Source organism: Drosophila teissieri, chromosome 2L (genome assembly GCF_016746235.2).
Source record: "Drosophila teissieri strain GT53w chromosome 2L, Prin_Dtei_1.1, whole genome shotgun sequence".
Classification (NCBI taxonomy): domain Eukaryota; kingdom Metazoa; phylum Arthropoda; class Insecta; order Diptera; family Drosophilidae; genus Drosophila; species Drosophila teissieri.
In genome coordinates, this window is record NC_053029.1 from 15,694,658 (window position 1) to 15,713,182 (window position 18,525).

The following is an 18,525-nucleotide window of genomic DNA, read 5'->3' on the forward strand; positions in this document are numbered from 1 at the left end:
GTGGTGAAGCCAGTCGGTCATACCGATAGGCTCAGATGTTGTTGTTTTTTCGGCTGCTCCGGTCGCGCGTTCGTGCTGCTCTCGAAATAAATCAGATATAGGCGGAATATGAATTAAAAAGTAAGCGGATAATATAGCATAGATTCCGAACCGAACACGCGATCATCGAATTCGAGACCTCGAAATGGCGGAACCTCTAGGAGTGGAAACCAAGCCGCTGAGCAATGGAAACGCCAATGGAAACGCGGTGGGAATCGCCGAGTCCGCGAGTGCCGTCTTCCAGGAGAAGATGAAGCTGCAGCTGGAGGAGCCCAGCGAGATCACGGCGGTGCCGAAGTACGGCCTCAAACTGAAGTTCGACCATGTGTGGCCGGAAAAGAGGATCCAGAATGTGCGGGCCTCCATCAGGCAGACGCTGCCCATGGTGCCCCTCGTCTGCAGGTTAGATAAAGATATCCCCAACGGGAACTACAGACAAATATAGACCAACGACCCAAGGGTTCCCCCATTTCGGAAAGTTTCTGTGCCAGCGGTGCACATAAAAATCCCCCCCAGACTTCATCAAGTTCCAAGTCAAACAAAGAGTGGCTTTTGACATTTACGGGGAGTTATCAAAACCATTTACTGGTTATCTTTACGGGAAAACTAGACTTGCAGTCTGCAGTTCTTAAAGCTATAGCAGTTATGGTTTCATATAAAATAGCTGGGGGTTTAACATTTAACATAATATTACATTAACATTAAAATAAAGTTTGTACTCTTCAACCAATTAGCAGGGCAACTTAGTAGGAGATAAAGGTAAAAATGCAATTAATATAGCTAGATATTACATTTCCAGTGTATTTGCTATATGATGCTGGGGCACGGTCACCATATCCATAATTAATTAAGGCACAATAATGGGAAATCAATATCTGGGCCTAATAATACCTCAACAGGAACGACATCGAGCCTGTCCCTTCAGCCCCTGCCCCCTCCATCGCTTTCTATATCTCTGTGCGTGCCAAATATAGCGACAGGTCCTGGCTAACACACACACACACTCCGACACACACTCACACACCGACACACCCCAGTAGGCGCAACTCATAAATTGAATTCTTTTGTGGTGCCCGTTGCCAACTAAATGACATTAAAAACGCTAGCTCCAAGGCTCGAAGGACATGAAAACGCAAGGATTTGGTGCAGGATGTGGGGGAAAGCAGCTTAGACGACCGCTGGTAACAGAACTTTAAAAGGTGTACTAATTGATAATCAATGTAAAGTTAATTGAGCTGATAAGCATATGTAATCAGTATCACTGCAAGAAATGTATTCTTTTAATATGAAACTACATAAACATCTATACTAAGATGATACAAAAAACCGCATTTCTCCAATCTTCCTTAATTAATTACACTCAGTACTTTTAGTAGCCCCTTAAACCAGATAAACATAGTGCCAGAATGCCTGCTCTATGTGGATTCCTTCTTTCTGTCTCCGCAAAGCCAAAAAACCCGCAATTCCCGGCGCCACAGTGTTTCCATTGTATCCACCACCCTGCCCCAATCCTGTCTGCCCGCATTGGCGCCACGTCGGGCGTCCTGTTTGCGTGTCCTGGCCACATTTTCGGAGCTACAAGCGAAAGGACTCAAACTCACTCGTACAATAGTTCGTTTTCCATGGAACTGGAGTTCCCAGTTGCCGCTGACTGACGTTCCTTTGGCAGAAGTCGAGCTGAGCCCGCACTTTCTGGTTGTAGTTGTCCGAAATCACAGCATTTACTGACCTGCCAAATGACCCATATTACAAAATGTTCACAGTGCAATGAACTTGGCGTTCACTTATTCACTTGCTGCTTCAATTTCTCAATTTAGACGAATATTTGGCCAGCGAAAGTATGACTAACTCGTAAAGCAATTTTTCTGACGTGTACCGGCAGGTCAACAGTTTTTCCAAGTCTGGCTGATAGGGCTAACACATCTTTTTTATTAAATCCCATTATAAGCGCTTATCAGTTCAATTGAACAGTTGCCTTTTTCGGTTATTAGTGATAACTTGTAACAATACTAAAGTCCAAAAAACGGGGAATCTAAATCAATCATGTGTATAAAAGTAATCATCTCAATTGATCATAACTTGTTGAAGTAATTCTGCAACTTGTAAATAATAAATATATAAAATTAATGTGTTTTAACTACGAAAAATTGATGATAAGATTGATGTCCCATTTAGTTAGTGATTATGAGTCACACATTCGGAAAAAATTGTTTCTCATTATCAATTTTGATTTTTTGACGTTTCACAATATCTGTGCATATTTACCCCAATCTAAGGCTACCGAGCATAAAAGAGTTATAAAATATTTTAGCGGTTACTAACGATAGCTGAAAGTAAGCCTTATCACAGCAGAAATGTTATGTCATGGTGCTGATAGAGTTTTAACGTAAACCTTTTTTTTAGGCCATTTCCATGCGAACTTATCAGAATTCTTTACTGTGTGGCACAAATTGTGCGTTGCGTCGCTTAAAATGATTATTCATGCAGACACAACTAACCTATCTCAAGCTATTAAATTTCGCACTTATACAATGCTAAGTTAAATGCTTTTGTTTGTCGCTTCAGCTGCGTAAACGTTTCCAGATTATAAAGCTTGAATAAAGTTTGTATTGTACAACTAGTATACACCGCTAGTCGAGATTAGAAAACCCACATCAAGGTTGACTAAGTGATTTTCCAGCCTCAGAGAGTTTTCATCGAGGTCAATTCAAAGCGATGTTGAGTTTATCAGTGTGATTGCACCCTCGCAAATCGAATAAATGGGTGTAGTTAATGAATTATTAGTTTGCAACAATATTATTACTTTATAAAATAAAATGTGTGTCCATTGGGCTTCTCCCTTGGCTTTCTTACCCCTCGAGTCCCAAGTTCCAGTTCAATGTATCTTTGATGACACAGTTCCGGCCATTTTCCCCCTTCTGATTGCCAACTAGTTTGCACACAATTTCGATTCAAGCCAGCAGAGAAAACGGCGCCAGTCAGGAAGACCTCCACACCCAACTCCCCTTCCTGGGGCAGCCATCCAATAGTCTGTCACACATCAAATCCTTTTGGCAAGCTTCCAAGGCGAGTGCCCCATGTGCTCCTTGATACTCCTTGAGCGAAGCCCGAAATAAGGGGGCTACATATCCTTAGAGCATCTCCAGGATAGTAGACTTGGAATAAAAAATCTGTGAATGCCCCCGGACTTGTGCTAGACATGTGCATTCGTAAATGGATAATAACATAGTTCGTTTTATTTTGCTCTTATTCCACTCTCATCGCGCACTCAAATCATACGCCCATCCAGGCGAAGCACTTTTCCTTATTGTTTCCCCTGTCGCAACTGGAATTTTGTGGCAAGATGGGAGTCTTATAAAAATGAATTCCCTCCGGGGAAAACATTTCGTTTTTCACATTTCATTTTCCCTTTTGCTTGTGCCTCTCAACTTGTCACTGTTTGTTTATTTTTGATGCATCTTTCAGTACTTGCGTTAGTTTTTTTCGGTCTGCTGGCTCTGTGTTTTCAGATTGGAAATGTTCACAGGAGATTTGATATTTATAGAACGTGTACAGTAAACTCTAAAGATAATTTTAACGAAAGCTTCTGCCTAAATCTACTGATGTATAAAGTACAGCTCAAATGGAATTATTTTCGATTCACAGATCGTAACATGATAAAGCTACTAGCTTACCATATCATATTTAACCTGTCGTAAAGTTAGCCAGCAAGCTAAACTGAAGGCTTAGGTCAAACAAAGTTAACTAATTCCCAGGACGACGGAAAAGTCGTACATTAGTTTCAGGGAGCAATTTATCCAGGTGCAGGACTACGTCAGCTAACTTCATTAGTTACTTGCCACAAGCAATTTGATTCCTGTCCTCTCCGTGCCACCCCCTTTCCCATTTTCCCTCCCCTGCGCCTTCGCTTGACCCACGCTGACCCGGAAAACTTTTCTCCAACCATTTCACAAATTGTGTGGAACATGAAAGTTTGTTGCACAAGCACCAAAAAGAAAAGTGAGTACACAATATTCGACCCGAGTTCGGTTAAAACCTTAATTGGGCGACCAAGTTACTTTTTAATTAAAAGACTGATTTGTATCTTAGCCACTAAAGGGAACCTAGATCAAAAGTAGTTTCAAAATATAGCAAAATAACAAGATGTTTTGCTTTATAAGCCTTCTCAATTTGATGCCTCTAGTTGGCTTCTGAAAATCAGTCGAGCCAGCCAGCTCGAATTCCTTTCCAGTTGTTAGTTCAAGTATTTTATTGGGTGCAGGCTGTGTGGATTTGCTGCCTTGAAGAGAATAGAGGTCAACGCCGATCCTGGTGATCCGATCCTCACCAAGCTGACGCCGATCAACCACGATGAACCGCCACGAGCGCATCGAGTGCAAAGGATGCGGAAAGCAGTCCTTCACCTTCAGGTGCTATCGCTGCCTGAGCTGCCAGGACTTTGATCTGTGCGAGAGCTGCTACGACAATGACTTCACCACCGCCACGCATCCGTTTGACCATCCGGTGGTGTGCGTTCTCATTCCGGCGGATGTGGAACTCTACTTTGGTGGCGAGTACATCAGCAACTATCCGCCGCAGAGCTATCGCTGCCCGTACTGCAAGAGATGGGGCTTCAACGAGTCCACCTTCCTGGAGCATGTGTCGGCGCTGCATCCAGATGCCAGTCCACTGCTGGTCTCCACCATGGTCGGCCTCTTCGAGCAGCAGCAGGCGGCCCGGCTCTTCCTGGAGAGTGAGCAGTTGGCCTCCATTGCGGTGGCCGCCACCTCGCGCAACGAACTCATGCGTCGCCCAGAGAACTCCATGGCTCTCTACCTGGAGCCCCTAAATCGGGATGGCAGCTATCGCAGGGGAGTGGATAGGAATGGCGAAGCCCGTACGAGGCGCTGCTCTCCCGACGGCCGTGATCGGCTTCAGTCTCTCGTCAGGGATCGGTACTCCCGTATGACTCGCCGAAGTGCTGGCCCAGCCACCAGAAGTGGTCCGATGACTTCCAGACCGCCGTCGGCGCCTGCTTCTAGAAATAACTCCACCAATAACACGCCAATGGATATGAACAACGACTTGGTCAGCATGGCGGCCAGATCCCGCTTGAATGTGATTCAAGAAAACGTGGATGCTCCTGCTCCATTCGGTGTCAGTGGCAGTGCCACATCGCAACCACAACAACAGCAGCAGCAGCAGCAGAGTGTGGCACCCAGCCCAAATGCCGCCGCTGCACCCATCGTAACACATCCCTCGCTGATCGAGATGATGCGCTTCTATGACGAGGCTGGCTTGCAGCCATTTGCAGCCCCATCCGGTCGAGCCATCCGCACCAGATCCGCGAACTCAGCTCCACCAGCGACCAACAGCGGCAACAACACCCGGACTATACATGTCTACGGACCCACATCCGCTTTTACCCAGGCGCCGCAAAATCCTCGATCCTTGACCTTGGCTCCAGAACTGTTCTCACGCGACGAGCGGCAACGGTCTGCCAGGATGCCCAGTTTCCAGGCCAATCCCGGAGCACTGCAGCGCCAGGGATCCAGCACGCGGCCCCAGACCACGCGCTCCGTGGAATTCAGCGAGTTGCCGCCGGAGGAGAGCGATCTGCCCCTCATCCTAGGCACTTCCTCGATCGAGAACATGCTGCGTTGCCTCAATGAGGACCCGGCCAAGGCGGCCAAGCAGAGGGATCAGGAGCGCAGGCGTTTCCTCTGCTATCGCTTCGTGGCACCCAGGACATCCAAGCGTCCGCAGAACCATTTCCTATTGCAACGCGCCGAGTTTGTGTCCCAGGTGCTCTACTCCGCCTTGTGCGATGAGGATATCCAGGGCGTTTCCTTTCCGATCTTGGGAAACATCTCAAAACTGAGGACCCTTCCGGGCAACGTCATCTCCGGTGCCGGCGATGCTGAGAAGATCGCGTCTCCTCCGTAAACCACCAGAATCTGTTTTGTGTACAATTTGTAGCTGTTCTTATAACCTTTGTATCAGTTAAATTTCCTGTTCGTATCGATAGATCTTTGGGTAACTTTGGCTGCAGGGCCAGATAACAAATTAATAACGTGTTTGCATTCATTTTTAAGATGGAGGCAACGTGTAATCAATTCCTTTTTTAAATGGTTTTTACTCAGTGCGTCTAAAATATTTTTAAAAGATATTTATAGATGTCAGCTAAGGATTCAACTTTGAGCTTCGCTTATATTTCTTCCTGTTGGAGATTTGGTTCATATTCAAAGTGAAACTTTGCTTCACCGCATCACATAGCAAAAACAAAACCCCATTGCTTTTATATTTACTTTAAAAAGTCAAATGGCTTGTTGAAAAATACAGAATTAGCCCATCGAATCGCAGCCATTTCCTCGATATACAATTTTCCAGCGGCCGTGATTTTCCAGCTTTAAATTAGACAATTTCGTTTTTGTCCAGCTTTTTTTCTGACCCCTTTGAATGTGTGCCAGTGTAGATAACGAGCGGTGATTGCGAACTTAAAGCCTTATAATCTGCAAGATGAAATTGCAACTTTTTAATTGAAAATAATTGGATAATTGAAATTGAAGCGCATCTGTGCGAAGCTTTTCTTGTTGCGTGACGTCAAACGCAAATCCCTTTGAGTGTCAAAAAAGTCGTCTCTTATTCTGTGGCAATCATGGGGGTTGTTGAACACAGCTCCCGTTGGCCAATTTCACTTGCACAGAACCTTTCATTTGCAACAAGTACTTATTTGTATTTATTTTAAAGAAATATGATTAAAAAGTTAACCTTAAGCAGAATTATTTATGCATTCGATAAAAAATGTATGTGTTACACTGCTTTAATGACGCATTTCGACCCTTCTGCAATTAAGATATTTAATGATTGACGAGGGAGCGCCCATTTTTGTTTGGCTTTGTACCATGTTTGCCAAAGGAGCGTTTTGAAAAGTACAACGTTTTTTGTAAATATTTGATAAGAAGGCAGGCTGCGATAGCAATTAGTAATATAATATTTAAACAGAACTACTTTAAATTTTTCAAAGTAACTTGAATTTTGGGTTAAATAACACCAATGAAACCATCAAGAAGATCTAGCAGTTTAATCAAATAATAATACAGCTAACTAAAAAATTCCATAAATGTATTTAGCTTCTTATTTGATTATCTGATATATGAAATTTAATATATATATTATTTATAGCACTAAAAGTGCAATCTCTAATCGATGCTCATGCTTTTGATCAAGAAACGATTTTCCAGTTACACATGGCTCTTGAAATTGTCAGGTTCGTTGGGCTGGCAGACAGTTACGCATTTCCGTATGGCCGACAGCTTTCTAGCCATGCACTTGACTTTGGCAACCCGCGACACCCGCTGACCTTCAAAGAGGAGGCCCCCAGCAACCGGAGGGGATGGGAAAGGGGACGTTAAGCTGCCACTGCCACAAACGAACTACGAATGTGCCGAGCACTTGGGGTTGTTGGGAGGGGGGAAAGCCCTCAGAGTCATGACATCATCGGGGTCAGGGCACGCAATTGGACTGGGACTGGGACTGAGGATAGGGGATTGGAAGTGGGAATGGGAATGGAAATGGGGAGCACATTAGCTACCGAAATCTTATTTCTCATTGGCTCACTCTGTGCTTCTGATTCCGCTTTCCACAGATATGCGGCCTACTACTGGAAAGTGTCGCGTGAAGGTCGTCGGGTGTACATGGACTACTACTACATGGAGAACGGCAAGCAGATCTATGGAGTGCCCATCGGAGGCATTGGCGGCGGCACCATTGGAAGGGGCTATGCCGGCGAGTTCTGCCGCTTCCAGATGCGCCCCGGCATCTACGAGTACAACGTGGTGCAGGCCAACCAGTTCATCGTCACCATCAAGGATCCCAAGGGATGCACCATCTTTCAGAGCCTCCTCTCCAAGTGCAGGTGAGCATACATCTTGCGACCGATCTGACTCTCATTCTATTCCTTCTACATTGCCGTTGAGAAAGTTTCAGTTTTCCGATTTCCCCTGCATTTACTTTCCACTTCAATTTTCCGTTTGTTATGCGTGATTCGTGTCGCTTGCATGTTTTGAATTTAATTTCAGCTCTATAACTTCCTCACTCTGCCAATAATATGCCTATATACGAGTAAATGCCCTTTGACGACTGCATTCAAATGTTTTGCTTTCAATGAACATAGACATTTTTGATGTAGTTTAACCTAGAATTGTTTATACTGACACGCAGAACAATGAACTTTCCGTACTTGCGCAAATGTTTGGCTCAAATGACTTAGGAGTCACTTTGAAGAAACGATTATAATGGAAGGCCTTTGTTTTCATTAGCTGTATTTTAAATACGTATGCCAAAATTAATGCAATTATGGACAAAGACATTTTTATCGCTATCGATAAGGGCTTCAATCACCTTCCCACTGTAATGGCGTTTTAAGTGGAAATCACAGTTGATATGTAGTGCTTTCTTTCTCAAATGATTTGCCTTTATTAACGCTTTAGTTCTGTATAAATGTAGCTATTTCTATCTATTCCCTTCTTCGTGCAATTTAATATCTTTTCGTACCCAAAACCCTCGAAACAACTTTAACAGACTCTTCTGCTTACAACCAAAAGGAATCCCATCACTGAACTGGTCTTTTCCGCAACACCCACTTGTAGTGTGTAATTAATCCTCTAACCGAAGTGTGTGAGCTTTCCATAACCCTAGACCACTTCAGCCGCTAACCCCCACTCACCTCTAGAAAAGGTGTCGGTTTCTCTGTAACTACCCAAAAACCAATCTGTGAGAAGCCAAACCTGCTTCGAATGGAGATTACAACTTCAAAATTAAATATTTTTCTCTAATTCTTGATGCACACACAAACCGAATTATAAAACACGCAACTCCTATCGACAAAAACACATCGACAACAATCACCACATGGATATGTCGAACATGCAAACCTCCGGTTCCGGGTTATTTTGGGTTATCTGGCGCGGCATCAATGGTTTGGTACGATGTGGTATATATGGTATGGTATGATGGACGTTTTACCTCGGCTTTCGTATGCACTTTGGTTCCGATTTGGTTTTGCTTTCTTGCTTTGCCACTCCCGCGCAATCGCAATCACACACACCCACCCCCACCACCCACCACCCACACCATGTCCATCCAGCACCAGGGACAAGACCAGCGATCCGGATGCCGATCCGGATGGGGAAAGAACTAAATGTCAACTGCCCAATTGCAGCAGTCGCGCCAAGCAGCCGCTGAGTGCCTGGCACTCGAACATCGAGGACTCGCGCTGCAGCTACACGGGCCTCTATCCCCGCTCCTGGACGGAGTACGATCTGTCCCACTATGGAGTGCGCTTGACCTGTCGCCAGGTATCGCCGGTGATCCCTCACGAGTACCGGGAGTCCAGCCTGCCCTGCGCCGTTTTCGTATGGAGCGTGGAGAACGTCTGCGACCAGGAGCGCAAGGTGTCCATCACGTTCAGTTTCAAGAACGGCACAGGCAACAAGAAGCAGGATGCGGAGGGCGGAGCAGAGTCGCAGCTAATCAGCGAGGGCAATGCTAAGGGAGTCTCCATCCGGCAGAAGATCGCTGAGATGCCCTGCAGCTATAACCTGGCATGCAGAGTCCTTCCCGAGATCAGCATCACGCGGTGCCCCCAGTTCGATCCCGCCGGCAACGGGGAGCAGCTGTGGGCCCAACTCAAGGAGCACGGCCAGCTTAGCGAGCAGCCCACCTCAGAGGCACTTAAAAGTAGGTCCATACTTACTAGTTCCATGAAGAATGATGCCAATAATTAAGGGTTTTCCTTCCTCTTCCAAAGCCAAAGACATAGGCGTCGCCGTCTGTGCCCAGGTGGCTCTGAAGCCAATGGCGTCCCACGATCTGGAGTTCGTGCTGGCCTGGGACATGCCAAAGATTCAGTTCCCCAGGAAGCTGCAGACCCACACGCGCTACTACACCAAGTACTTCGATGCCAGCGGAGATTCGGGTCCCAAGATCTGCGAGTATGCACTAAGGCAGTATTCCACCTGGGAGCGGCTGATCGATGCCTGGCAAAGGCCCATTCTCAATGATGAGTAGGTTTAGCATCTGGTCCTCTCAAAAAGAACCAATCTTAATCCTCCACTTTACAGGAGCCTTCCCGACTGGTACAAGTGCGCCATATTCAATCAACTTTACTTCATCTCGGATGGCGGCACCATCTGGTTGAAGTGCGAATCTTCGCTGGGCAAGGAACTGACATATGATGATCCGCGGCTGGCCTATGGCCGTTTCGGTTACCTAGAAGGCCACGAGTACCGCATGTACAACACCTACGATGTCCACTTCTATGCGTCGCCGGCTCTGGCTCACCTGTGGCCCAACCTTCAGGTCAGTCTGCAGTACGACTTCAAGGATGCTATAGCCGCAGAGCTAAGCGATACCCGTAAAATGCTTTACGATGGCAAGGTGATGCCGCGCAAGGTCAAGAATTGTGTGCCCCACGATCTCGGGGATCCCGATGAGGGTGAGGTTAAACCATCGCTTTACAATATATTCCTGACTAAACATATCTGAATTATCCAGAGCCCTTCACCCTGATCAACTGCTACAACATTCACGATGTGAATGATTGGAAGGATCTCAATACGAAGTTTGTGCTGCAGGTCTACCGGGACTACTATGTCCTCAATGAACTGGCCCAGGCCCAGGCGGATAATGCCAGCAAGTTCAGCTCCATCGAGTTCATTGATAAGGAGAGCCTGTATGAGCTGTACAGCCAGGACAACAAGCGCAAGAATTCTGCCGATGAAAAGCAACGTAAGTTAACAACATTTTTCGACATAATTTCTGTGAACTTCAAACATAATCTTTGGCTCTTACAGAAAACCGCAAATCTGCATCGATGTACATCAACGAAACGAATGGAAAGGTGTATCTTATGGACGCCATTGGCTATTTGAAGGCCATGTACGCACCGTGCAAGGCCATCATGGAGCGGACCATTGAGTACGATAGAGACAACGACGGTCTGATCGAGAACACGAAGATGCCAGACCAGACCTACGACTCCTGGGTAATGGACGGGCCAAGTGCCTACTGCTCCGGCCTCTGGCTGGCTGCTCTGCAAGCCATGTCCGCCATGGCTACGATTCTGGACCAGCCGAACGATTGCCTGCGCTATCAGGATATTCTGGAGAAGGGCAAGCGATCGCTGGAGGAGAAGCTCTGGAACGGCAGCTACTATCGCTTTGATCTATCGCACAGTCACCGGGATACGATCATGGCCGATCAGCTGTGCGGTCATTGGTATCTGAAGTCCTGCGGCTTCGACTACGAGATCTACCCGAAGGAAAATGTGCGCACTGCCCTCAAGCGGATCTACGACAACAATGTGATGGGCTTTCATGAGGGAAATATCGGAGCGGCCAATGGCTTCATAGCCAACGCCGGCGAACCCACCAAGCCGGGTCACGTGGACAACAGCAGCATCCAGGCAGAGGAGGTGTGGCCGGGGGTTGTGTACGCTCTGGCTGCCACCATGATACAGGAGGGCATGTTCGAGGAAGCCTTCCAGACCGCCGGCGGAATGTACAAGACCCTGTCGCAGCGCATCGGCATGAACTTCGAGACCCCGGAAGCGTTGTACGGGGAAAAGCGCTATCGCTCCATTGGCTATATGCGCCCCTTAAGTATTTGGTCCATGCAGGTGGCATTGGAGCGACGGCGAGCCCAACGCGACTAAATCAAGAGTACAATCTAATCCGAAGTCTACACAACCAAAGATATTTCTAAGCCAGCACAAAGATTTTCTTAGCTTTTAGTTTGGTTCTTCTGTTGAGGCTGAATGTGTAACGAGCTTATCGAGGGTGCGAGTCAATGAAGATGATGTCTGAGATGGTTTTCAAATTTATAGCTTTATCTGTACTTTTAAGCTGGACTCTGTTGGCGCTTACTCCATGTCTTCTCTAGCTTTAAAGCCAGTCACAAATCAAACTGCTACTCTCTGTTGAAGTACAACTACGCAATGGTATTCAAGTGGAGCACAAGTCGTATTTAAATGTTAGCTAAGAAAAATATTTAAATCAATTATAACTGTTTTAATTAATTATTAATGTCATAAGAATATATTTCAATGTGTAAACAGTTGCTGTCTGCAATAAATTTGACCAATGCGTCAAGAATATTCATTTCCATGAAAAAACAATGGTCGACTCGACCATTTGCTCGACTATCAGATACCCGTTACTCAGATAGCGGATAGATAGGATATATTTGTTTAAATAAGCATTTTATGCAAAAATCGGATCAACTGCAAATGTATTGTAACAGCCCGTAAACAGATATTTGATATAATATCCTAAAAGATTGAACACATTTTTAGTTGCTTTTGCGGATATTTATTGTTTTGGTTTCGCTGACATTACTTGAACATGTTACTAAATTGAGGCAACAGTAGTTAATATCCATTCACGGAAATACGGAACACTGGCGTAGTATGTACTAGACGTGCAATTGCGGTCTAAGCTCCCGCCCACAACACCCACAAGTTCTTTGTTAACCACCAATGCTCCTCCAGAGTCTCCATAACAAGTCGCCCTTCTAAAAGTTCCTGCACATACAATCGATGGAGCAAATAATCCACAATACTCAAGCCTTTGAATGTAAACGGTTAATCCTTGAAGATGTTTGGGATATGAAAGCTTCACATCGTTTGCGTTAAGAAAAAGTCCCCAGCCAGAGATGAAGGCAGTCGTTCCAGGATAAGGGTTCGTCTTGGCCAAAGGAATGGGCATAACTCTGTTTGTGAACTCGAGTGGCTTACTTAAGCGCACGATGGCGATGTCGTTAAAAGGTCTGCCATAATTTTCATGGATTTTTATGGCGACTATTTCGACGAGATTTCCATTGGAGTCTTTTAAGGCGGATCCTGCTCGAACTTGAAATTTCTGATCACTATGTCGTCCTCCAAACTTATCAAAAAAGCAATGGGCCGCAGTAATGATGATATCTGCGCTGTAAATGGAGCCCCCGCACTGATGGCGTCCTTTAAGTAATAAGGACACCTGCCAGGGTGCCTGTTCGATTCCAATGGTTTCTCCGTTTATAATGCGCCCTTCCGGTCGGCTTACTCGTCCTGCTGACAGGGAATTGAGCGCCAATAGCAACAGGAAGGCTTCGATGAACATCTTGACCAGCTTGGATGATACTTTGGATTGCAGTGGCTATACCTCCAAAAGAATAAGTCTTTTATACACTTCAGGTATCAGCATTCTATTCGAAGCCAAATAATAGTAAGGTTTAGGCATGCATAGTTTACCTATCTAGAGATAGAATATGAAAGCGGCTAAAACTAAATTTAGAAAAGCTATTTTAAAGCTATTTACTTAAAACCGGGGCTATCATGTTTTTTAAACACACTTTACTGGCTAAATATAGACATCATTTATAATTTAGCTGCCTTTTTCTTTATCTTTTTGTATACTTTATCATTAAGGGGTAAAAATGCATGCAGAACCAATACCATTGCTGGAATTTTCTAATTAACAAAGTTTGCAATTTGGTCTGCTCTGAATTTAGAACTGCTGAAAGATAACAACAAACTGAACAAGCTATCCGAGGCGTAAGACTTGTTCCTTTGGACGTACTGCAATCCAAAGTATCGTCCAAACTAGTCGAGAAGCTCATCAGGTGCTTTCTGCTACTAGTGGCCCCTAGTTTTCTGCCCGAAGGACGAGTGGACATCCTATCAAAATCGGTAGGTTCCCTGGTTGGTTTCCTTGTAATTAAAAGGAGAGCACGCATCCATTTACAATAAAGATACATCGCCGTTTATCGGTTAAGTGAACGGGTTTAAATAATATATGTAGTTCTTTGAGTTGTTTGCAATATTGGCATTTATTATGGTTCAATGTTGTGCCAAACGTCTGCAAATAGTAACTTAACTTTCAAAAACGTTATAAACTTTTTTACTTTACTTTTACTTTCTTACATCAGTTCATTCAACATCATCCTTCCGATACACTTTGCGGATTTCTTTCTTGGCTTATCCAGTGCTGCAGAAACTTGTCGTACTCCCTCCGGCTGCGACAAAGAATTACGAGGGAGGAGGGTCGACAACCGTGCGATTTTAGTTCTTCCATGCGCTTCTTTGTGGTTTTCAGGCTATGGCACAGAATTCGAGGAACTTGAGCGACCTCAAACCTTGTAAACTGGGCCTCATCGAGTAAGTAGTCCAGCACCTCTTTGATCTAAAGCCGACATGTTAGAGTTATTGCCTTTTTTGTGTCAACCCATGGGCACTTACCTTGGTCACTCGCACGGTGTGCACCTGCGGATGCTTGTCCATGATTGCCTTCGCTTCACTAGCGCTGAATCCAAGACGATGCGCTAAGTATTCTACCACGGAGGAGAACTCCCCCAAAACCTTCAGCTCGTCGAGTGAAAGCTTCAAGGAGCGCTGCAGTATGGGCTCCGGGCAGCGCACCATCCACGGCATGATCTTGTCCTTCTTCGCCCGCTTGGCGCGCTCCAAACGCAACTGAACCGACTTTGGTGTATAGCGGAAGGCCCAGAGATCCTTGAGGACGTTTATCGGCGACACATTGTAGTCGATCATGTGCTGCAGGTTCTTTTCGAACATCTCGTACGGCATTTCTAGGATAAACAGTCTCTTCGATAGATATTTGCTCACAATATCGGGGCTGACTTCCAGCTTTTCGCTGATATAGTAGACCCGATTTCCCTGTGGCATCGTGACCCGCTCGGAGTTTAGAGCACCTACCAGTTTCCGGAGGCGTGGGACAGTGAGGCGCAGGAAGGGCACAAAATGGTTGATGTCCTTAAACTCCATTGACTTGATTAACTGCAGCTTTAGCTCCAAGCGCTCTGAATTGATAAACAAACTAATGGTGATTCAATCGTAAATGGGGTATAAAGCTAATGAGCTCACTGTTGTCCAGGGACAGCAGCCAAGGATACTCCACGAAGCTGCGCCTGCTGACGCCCTCCAGCTGCAGTGTGTCCATGGTCAGAGCCAGCGATCTTCCGCGGTAGCAGCGGTGCACCAGCTCGTCGCTCATTATCCTCTGCAGCTCAGCGTCCGTGAAGCGAAAGCGTTCCCGCAGAGTTTCGAGAAGCACCCGGGCCTTGGTGCCCGTCTCCTGGTCCTGGCGATAAGGCACATAATCGTTGTCCGCCTCGTTGCTCCCTAAAGTGCCACTGGTGGTCAGTGGGGATTTGCTCAGACTGGCGCGGTTTTCGTACTGCGAGAAGAGCAGGCGCCTGCTGCAGTTCAATGGAGCTGCATTTGAGCTTGCTTGCAGCTTGAGCGCCGTCTCGAAGCTGCGTAGAAGGCTTCTAATCATACCAAATTTGATTAATTTGCAGAATTTAGGAGGAAATAAAGTGGTTCAACTTATAAAACAAGCGGTAAAACAGCTGATAGGTTGCGGCGATAAACAGCTGACCAAGCGGGCCAACTGAAAGCTGGGCTGCACGACACTCAGGTGCTTATCGTTATCGGTTTCGAAAACATGGCCGTTATTCGAATTAATTCAAAATATGTTGCATTTGTTTAAGAAAATGTAATAGTTTTGTAGGTTTGTTTTCAAATTGAGTTATAAATTCTTTGATTATTTCAATTATACAATATACAAAATACAATTACACAATAATATGGTAAATATCTTGTAAAATTCGAGTCTGAAGCACTCCATTATTCATTTTCAAAACTACCAAGCTTACTTAGTGCATAGTCCCAGCGGTGCTCCATGAATTAAAATAAATCCCTTTTATCAACGAACTTTTTGACTTTATTTTCAAAAATACTACGCTCCAAATCTAATAGGAGCATTAACGCTAAACATAGACCTGCTGGATTTTGGACAAATCATGAAAACTCTATCACAACCACTGGAAACGCCTACTCCACATCGATGTCCTTCGTGACGCGACCCACCCAGTAGACGAATCCGGTCTGCACCACGGTGGCCATGAACTTCACGTTGCCCTTGTAGCCTGCTGGCGGGATCCAATCGAAGGTGATGCCGGTCAGCGGCTGGCCCTTCTGCGCTTTCAGGTGGGTGATGGTATCGTCCTTGCCGGAGCAGTCCAGGGTCTGCGAGTGCACGGGGTCCACCACCTGGAACTGGCCGACCACGCGGTTCTGGCCATCGCGTGCCTGGATCATGAAGCCAAGGAACTCGTCGCCGCCCAGCGTAAGGGTCAGCTTCTGATCCGAGCGCACGTGGGAGGGTCCGGAGATGCTGTACGGGGGCTTGGTCACCTGCAGCTGGGCTCCGTGCTGGGGCGTCAGGTCCCGGCAGGCGGCCTTTGGAATAACGAGGATGGGATAGTGTGTGCATTAGCGATATGGAACTCATAAGTCGTACGGGTTTCAATGCCAAATGCGTACCTTCGGAGCACCATCGGAGTAGGCGTGGACACTGATGGCCAGGCAGGCAGCAAGAACCAGCAGACGGAACATATCTGGGGAAAAAAGGAAAATGCTACATTAATCAACAGTGCGTATCATAAATGTTAAAAACATCGCTTGAGAGACGATTCCAATCCGTCGATTTTTTACTATTATACATCACATCGTCCAAGTAGTGACGAAGCCCACTGTGCTACTATACTAGTTCACGAAATGATGAAAATTAGCTGCAGTTTTCAGTTCTTAACGAGTGATACACCATTCAAAAGGTAAGGCCAAAACTAAAGAGATTGCCAACCAATAAAGCCCGGTGTTGAGGTGAGATCGTCACTAGTTGTTACCTCGTTAAGAGGCTTTTTGTTTGATAATGCCAAATACACGAGCTTGATTTTAAAATCTACAATTTAAAATATTTAAATATGGTCACAACACCGTGCCCATCATTTAAGTCCCAAAAATAAATACTAGCTAAGAACCATTTCAAAATGTTTTTTAATTAAGTTTAGGCAGAACAAGTTTATATTGCACTAGTACTTAAGCAGTAGACACTAATGTTCCCACTTTCAGCTTCTAGCGCATTCAAGTTAAGTCCAACTACTTATTAAAATATATTTACTGCCGGTCATTGTTTAACCTTTTTCGATTCGTGCATGCAGTTGAATTGAATGGCGTTAACTAGTTTTTCATAAATTAATTAATTAACATTTCCACTCAAGTGAGACTTTTTTCGCTGGCCTTGGCCAGTTTGACTTTGCTAAAGTTTTTTCCTTTTCAAAGTTTACACTCGTATACGTGGGCAGGCACAAATATACTGAAAACTAGCTCCAATTATGCAGTTTGTCAACGCCGACGTTTATTATGCAGTTTGTTCGGTCCCAGTTGTCGCTGTAATGGGTATCTCTGCAGCCTTGACTGCCTGTCTCGACAGTCTGTGGTTCTACAAGATTTGGGATTAGGCTGCAATGTTTGCTGGAAAGCAGCTACTATTGGGTTTGGACTCCCCAGTCATTTCAATCAAAACATTTTAATTGCTTAGGGAAACAAGCTTAACATTTCAATCACGCTCGGCTCGTAAATCTTCAGATTCGCAGAATTCAGAAGACGCAGACAAAAGCTTTGTTCGGTATTGAAATTGGCCAAGATGCATGTTGATTAAACCAATTTTTAAAAAATCGTCAAACTGGTTTTTCGGACGTAAACGAAAAGTGTTTAAAGCCAAACCAGTTTGCAGTACATTTCCATAGAAGAGTAACTCTTTCTGTACTGTCATTACCACGCGATAAAGATCGCATACGAATGAATGTGACAATTTAAGAATCGCGCACAATTAACGACATTAACAATTACTTCCTCAAATCAAACTGAACTGAACTTCAGGTTCAAGGTGGATCGGAGGCTGGTGGAGATCGAAGTACCGAAATGATCGATCGTCGGCCTCCTCCACTTTGGTCGCCATGGATGGATGGAGGCCAGAAGACCTTGTCAAGACCGGCCCGTGAGCCAAGTCTCCATTTGTCTTGCAATATGCTAAAGTTCACTATTGGACATATTGGTGTCTGAGCCAGGTCTCGCTTCTTTATTTTTTCCTTTCTGTCACTTTTGTCTGTGTATTTATGGGCCTTTGTCCAACCGGTTGCTGTATTTGTTTAGATAAAATCTCGACACATAGTGGCTTAATGTCATTACGCCGAGCTATGGCCGTAGGCCTCAATTAGCCAACATTTATAATGGCTTGGAAAATATTATTATTATCAAGTTGCTGGGATAGAACTGCTGGAGCTTGAAACTCCCATTCATACCGAATATACCTATGTCATTACCCAAATGCGAATTTTGTAATTATCGTTTAATATCATTCTAGAATCTGTATTCTAAAAAAAGCTTAGGCACTTCAACACCGGAAAAAAGGAGGGAATAAATCCTTTGAGTGGTTTAAAAACTACATAAAACTTTCACACAAAATCAACGGATTTTTGAAATCTCTTAGGATTGCCAAGGAAAACAATTGCTTAATCATTTGAACCTACCGATCAAAAACACACACAAACGGCAGAAAAGAAAAACTTGAAATGAGCTGAAAATTCTAAAACAGCTTCCTA

The 18,525-nt window shown here is 45.1% G+C and overlaps 5 protein-coding genes across 6 annotated transcripts; 2 read left to right on the forward strand and 3 right to left on the reverse strand.

Annotated features, from left to right (window-relative positions):
* The first annotated feature begins 51 nt into the window (after positions 1-51).
* On the forward strand, positions 52-12,177 carry LOC122625197 (non-lysosomal glucosylceramidase). 2 transcript variants are annotated; one of them, XM_043805185.1, is made up of 7 exons: positions 52-441; positions 7,667-7,936; positions 9,167-9,759; positions 9,830-10,085; positions 10,143-10,516; positions 10,576-10,809; positions 10,875-12,177. In XM_043805185.1, the coding sequence occupies exons 1-7, from the start codon at positions 185-187 to the stop codon at positions 11,732-11,734; spliced, it is 2,844 nt and encodes a 947-aa protein (XP_043661120.1). In that variant the 5' UTR covers positions 52-184; the 3' UTR covers positions 11,735-12,177. The 2 variants fall into 2 exon arrangements, with proteins under 2 accessions (XP_043661120.1, XP_043661128.1); XM_043805193.1 differs by having other exon boundaries at positions 9,242-9,759.
* LOC122625209 (E3 ubiquitin-protein ligase KCMF1) lies at positions 4,221-6,134 on the forward strand. The gene has a single exon (XM_043805205.1). The coding sequence runs from the start codon at positions 4,390-4,392 to the stop codon at positions 5,962-5,964; it is 1,575 nt and encodes a 524-aa protein (XP_043661140.1). The 5' UTR covers positions 4,221-4,389; the 3' UTR covers positions 5,965-6,134.
* Positions 12,178-12,413: 236 nt separating the features above from the next.
* On the reverse strand, positions 12,414-13,205 carry LOC122626465 (trypsin alpha). The gene has a single exon (XM_043806738.1). It carries the CDS (start codon positions 13,176-13,178, stop codon positions 12,429-12,431), a length of 750 nt encoding a protein of 249 aa, XP_043662673.1. The 5' UTR covers positions 13,179-13,205; the 3' UTR covers positions 12,414-12,428.
* A 663-nt stretch (positions 13,206-13,868) lies between these two features.
* Positions 13,869-15,445, reverse strand: LOC122625952 (transcription termination factor, mitochondrial). The gene is made up of 3 exons (XM_043806022.1): positions 14,942-15,445; positions 14,297-14,877; positions 13,869-14,240 (listed from the first exon to the last, which is right to left on the reverse strand). The coding sequence occupies exons 1-3, from the start codon at positions 15,354-15,356 to the stop codon at positions 13,998-14,000; spliced, it is 1,239 nt and encodes a 412-aa protein (XP_043661957.1). The 5' UTR covers positions 15,357-15,445; the 3' UTR covers positions 13,869-13,997.
* A 335-nt stretch (positions 15,446-15,780) lies between these two features.
* Positions 15,781-18,506, reverse strand: LOC122626190 (defense protein l(2)34Fc). The gene is made up of 3 exons (XM_043806355.1): positions 18,454-18,506; positions 16,406-16,479; positions 15,781-16,321 (listed from the first exon to the last, which is right to left on the reverse strand). Exons 2-3 carry the CDS (start codon positions 16,475-16,477, stop codon positions 15,914-15,916), a joined length of 480 nt encoding a protein of 159 aa, XP_043662290.1. The 5' UTR covers positions 16,478-16,479; positions 18,454-18,506; the 3' UTR covers positions 15,781-15,913.
* Between the last annotated feature and the right edge of the window lie 19 nt (positions 18,507-18,525).

What these genes read in the sequence shown, in the direction of transcription:
- LOC122625197 (XM_043805185.1), top strand. Translation starts at nt 185, where the DNA reads ATGGCGGAACCTCTAGGAGTGGAAACCAAGCCGCTGAGCAATGGAAAC. An exon ending in ATGGTGCCCCTCGTCTGCAG is followed by an intron (nt 442 to 7,666) that starts GTTAGATAAAGA and finishes CGCTTTCCACAG; the next exon opens with ATATGCGGCCTACTACTGGA. An exon ending in AGGCCCATTCTCAATGATGA is followed by an intron (nt 10,086 to 10,142) that starts GTAGGTTTAGCA and finishes TCCACTTTACAG; the next exon opens with GAGCCTTCCCGACTGGTACA.
- LOC122625209 (XM_043805205.1), top strand. Translation starts at nt 4,390, where the DNA reads ATGAACCGCCACGAGCGCATCGAGTGCAAAGGATGCGGAAAGCAGTCC.
- LOC122626465 (XM_043806738.1), bottom strand. Translation starts at nt 13,178, where the DNA reads ATGTTCATCGAAGCCTTCCTGTTGCTATTGGCGCTCAATTCCCTGTCA.
- LOC122625952 (XM_043806022.1), bottom strand. Translation starts at nt 15,356, where the DNA reads ATGATTAGAAGCCTTCTACGCAGCTTCGAGACGGCGCTCAAGCTGCAA. An exon ending in GCTGCTGTCCCTGGACAACA is followed by an intron (nt 14,878 to 14,941) that starts GTGAGCTCATTA and finishes TTATCAATTCAG; the next exon opens with AGCGCTTGGAGCTAAAGCTG. An exon ending in ACACCGTGCGAGTGACCAAG is followed by an intron (nt 14,241 to 14,296) that starts GTAAGTGCCCAT and finishes TGTCGGCTTTAG; the next exon opens with ATCAAAGAGGTGCTGGACTA.
- LOC122626190 (XM_043806355.1), bottom strand. Translation starts at nt 16,477, where the DNA reads ATGTTCCGTCTGCTGGTTCTTGCTGCCTGCCTGGCCATCAGTGTCCAC. An exon ending in ACTCCGATGGTGCTCCGAAG is followed by an intron (nt 16,322 to 16,405) that starts GTACGCATTTGG and finishes GTTATTCCAAAG; the next exon opens with GCCGCCTGCCGGGACCTGAC.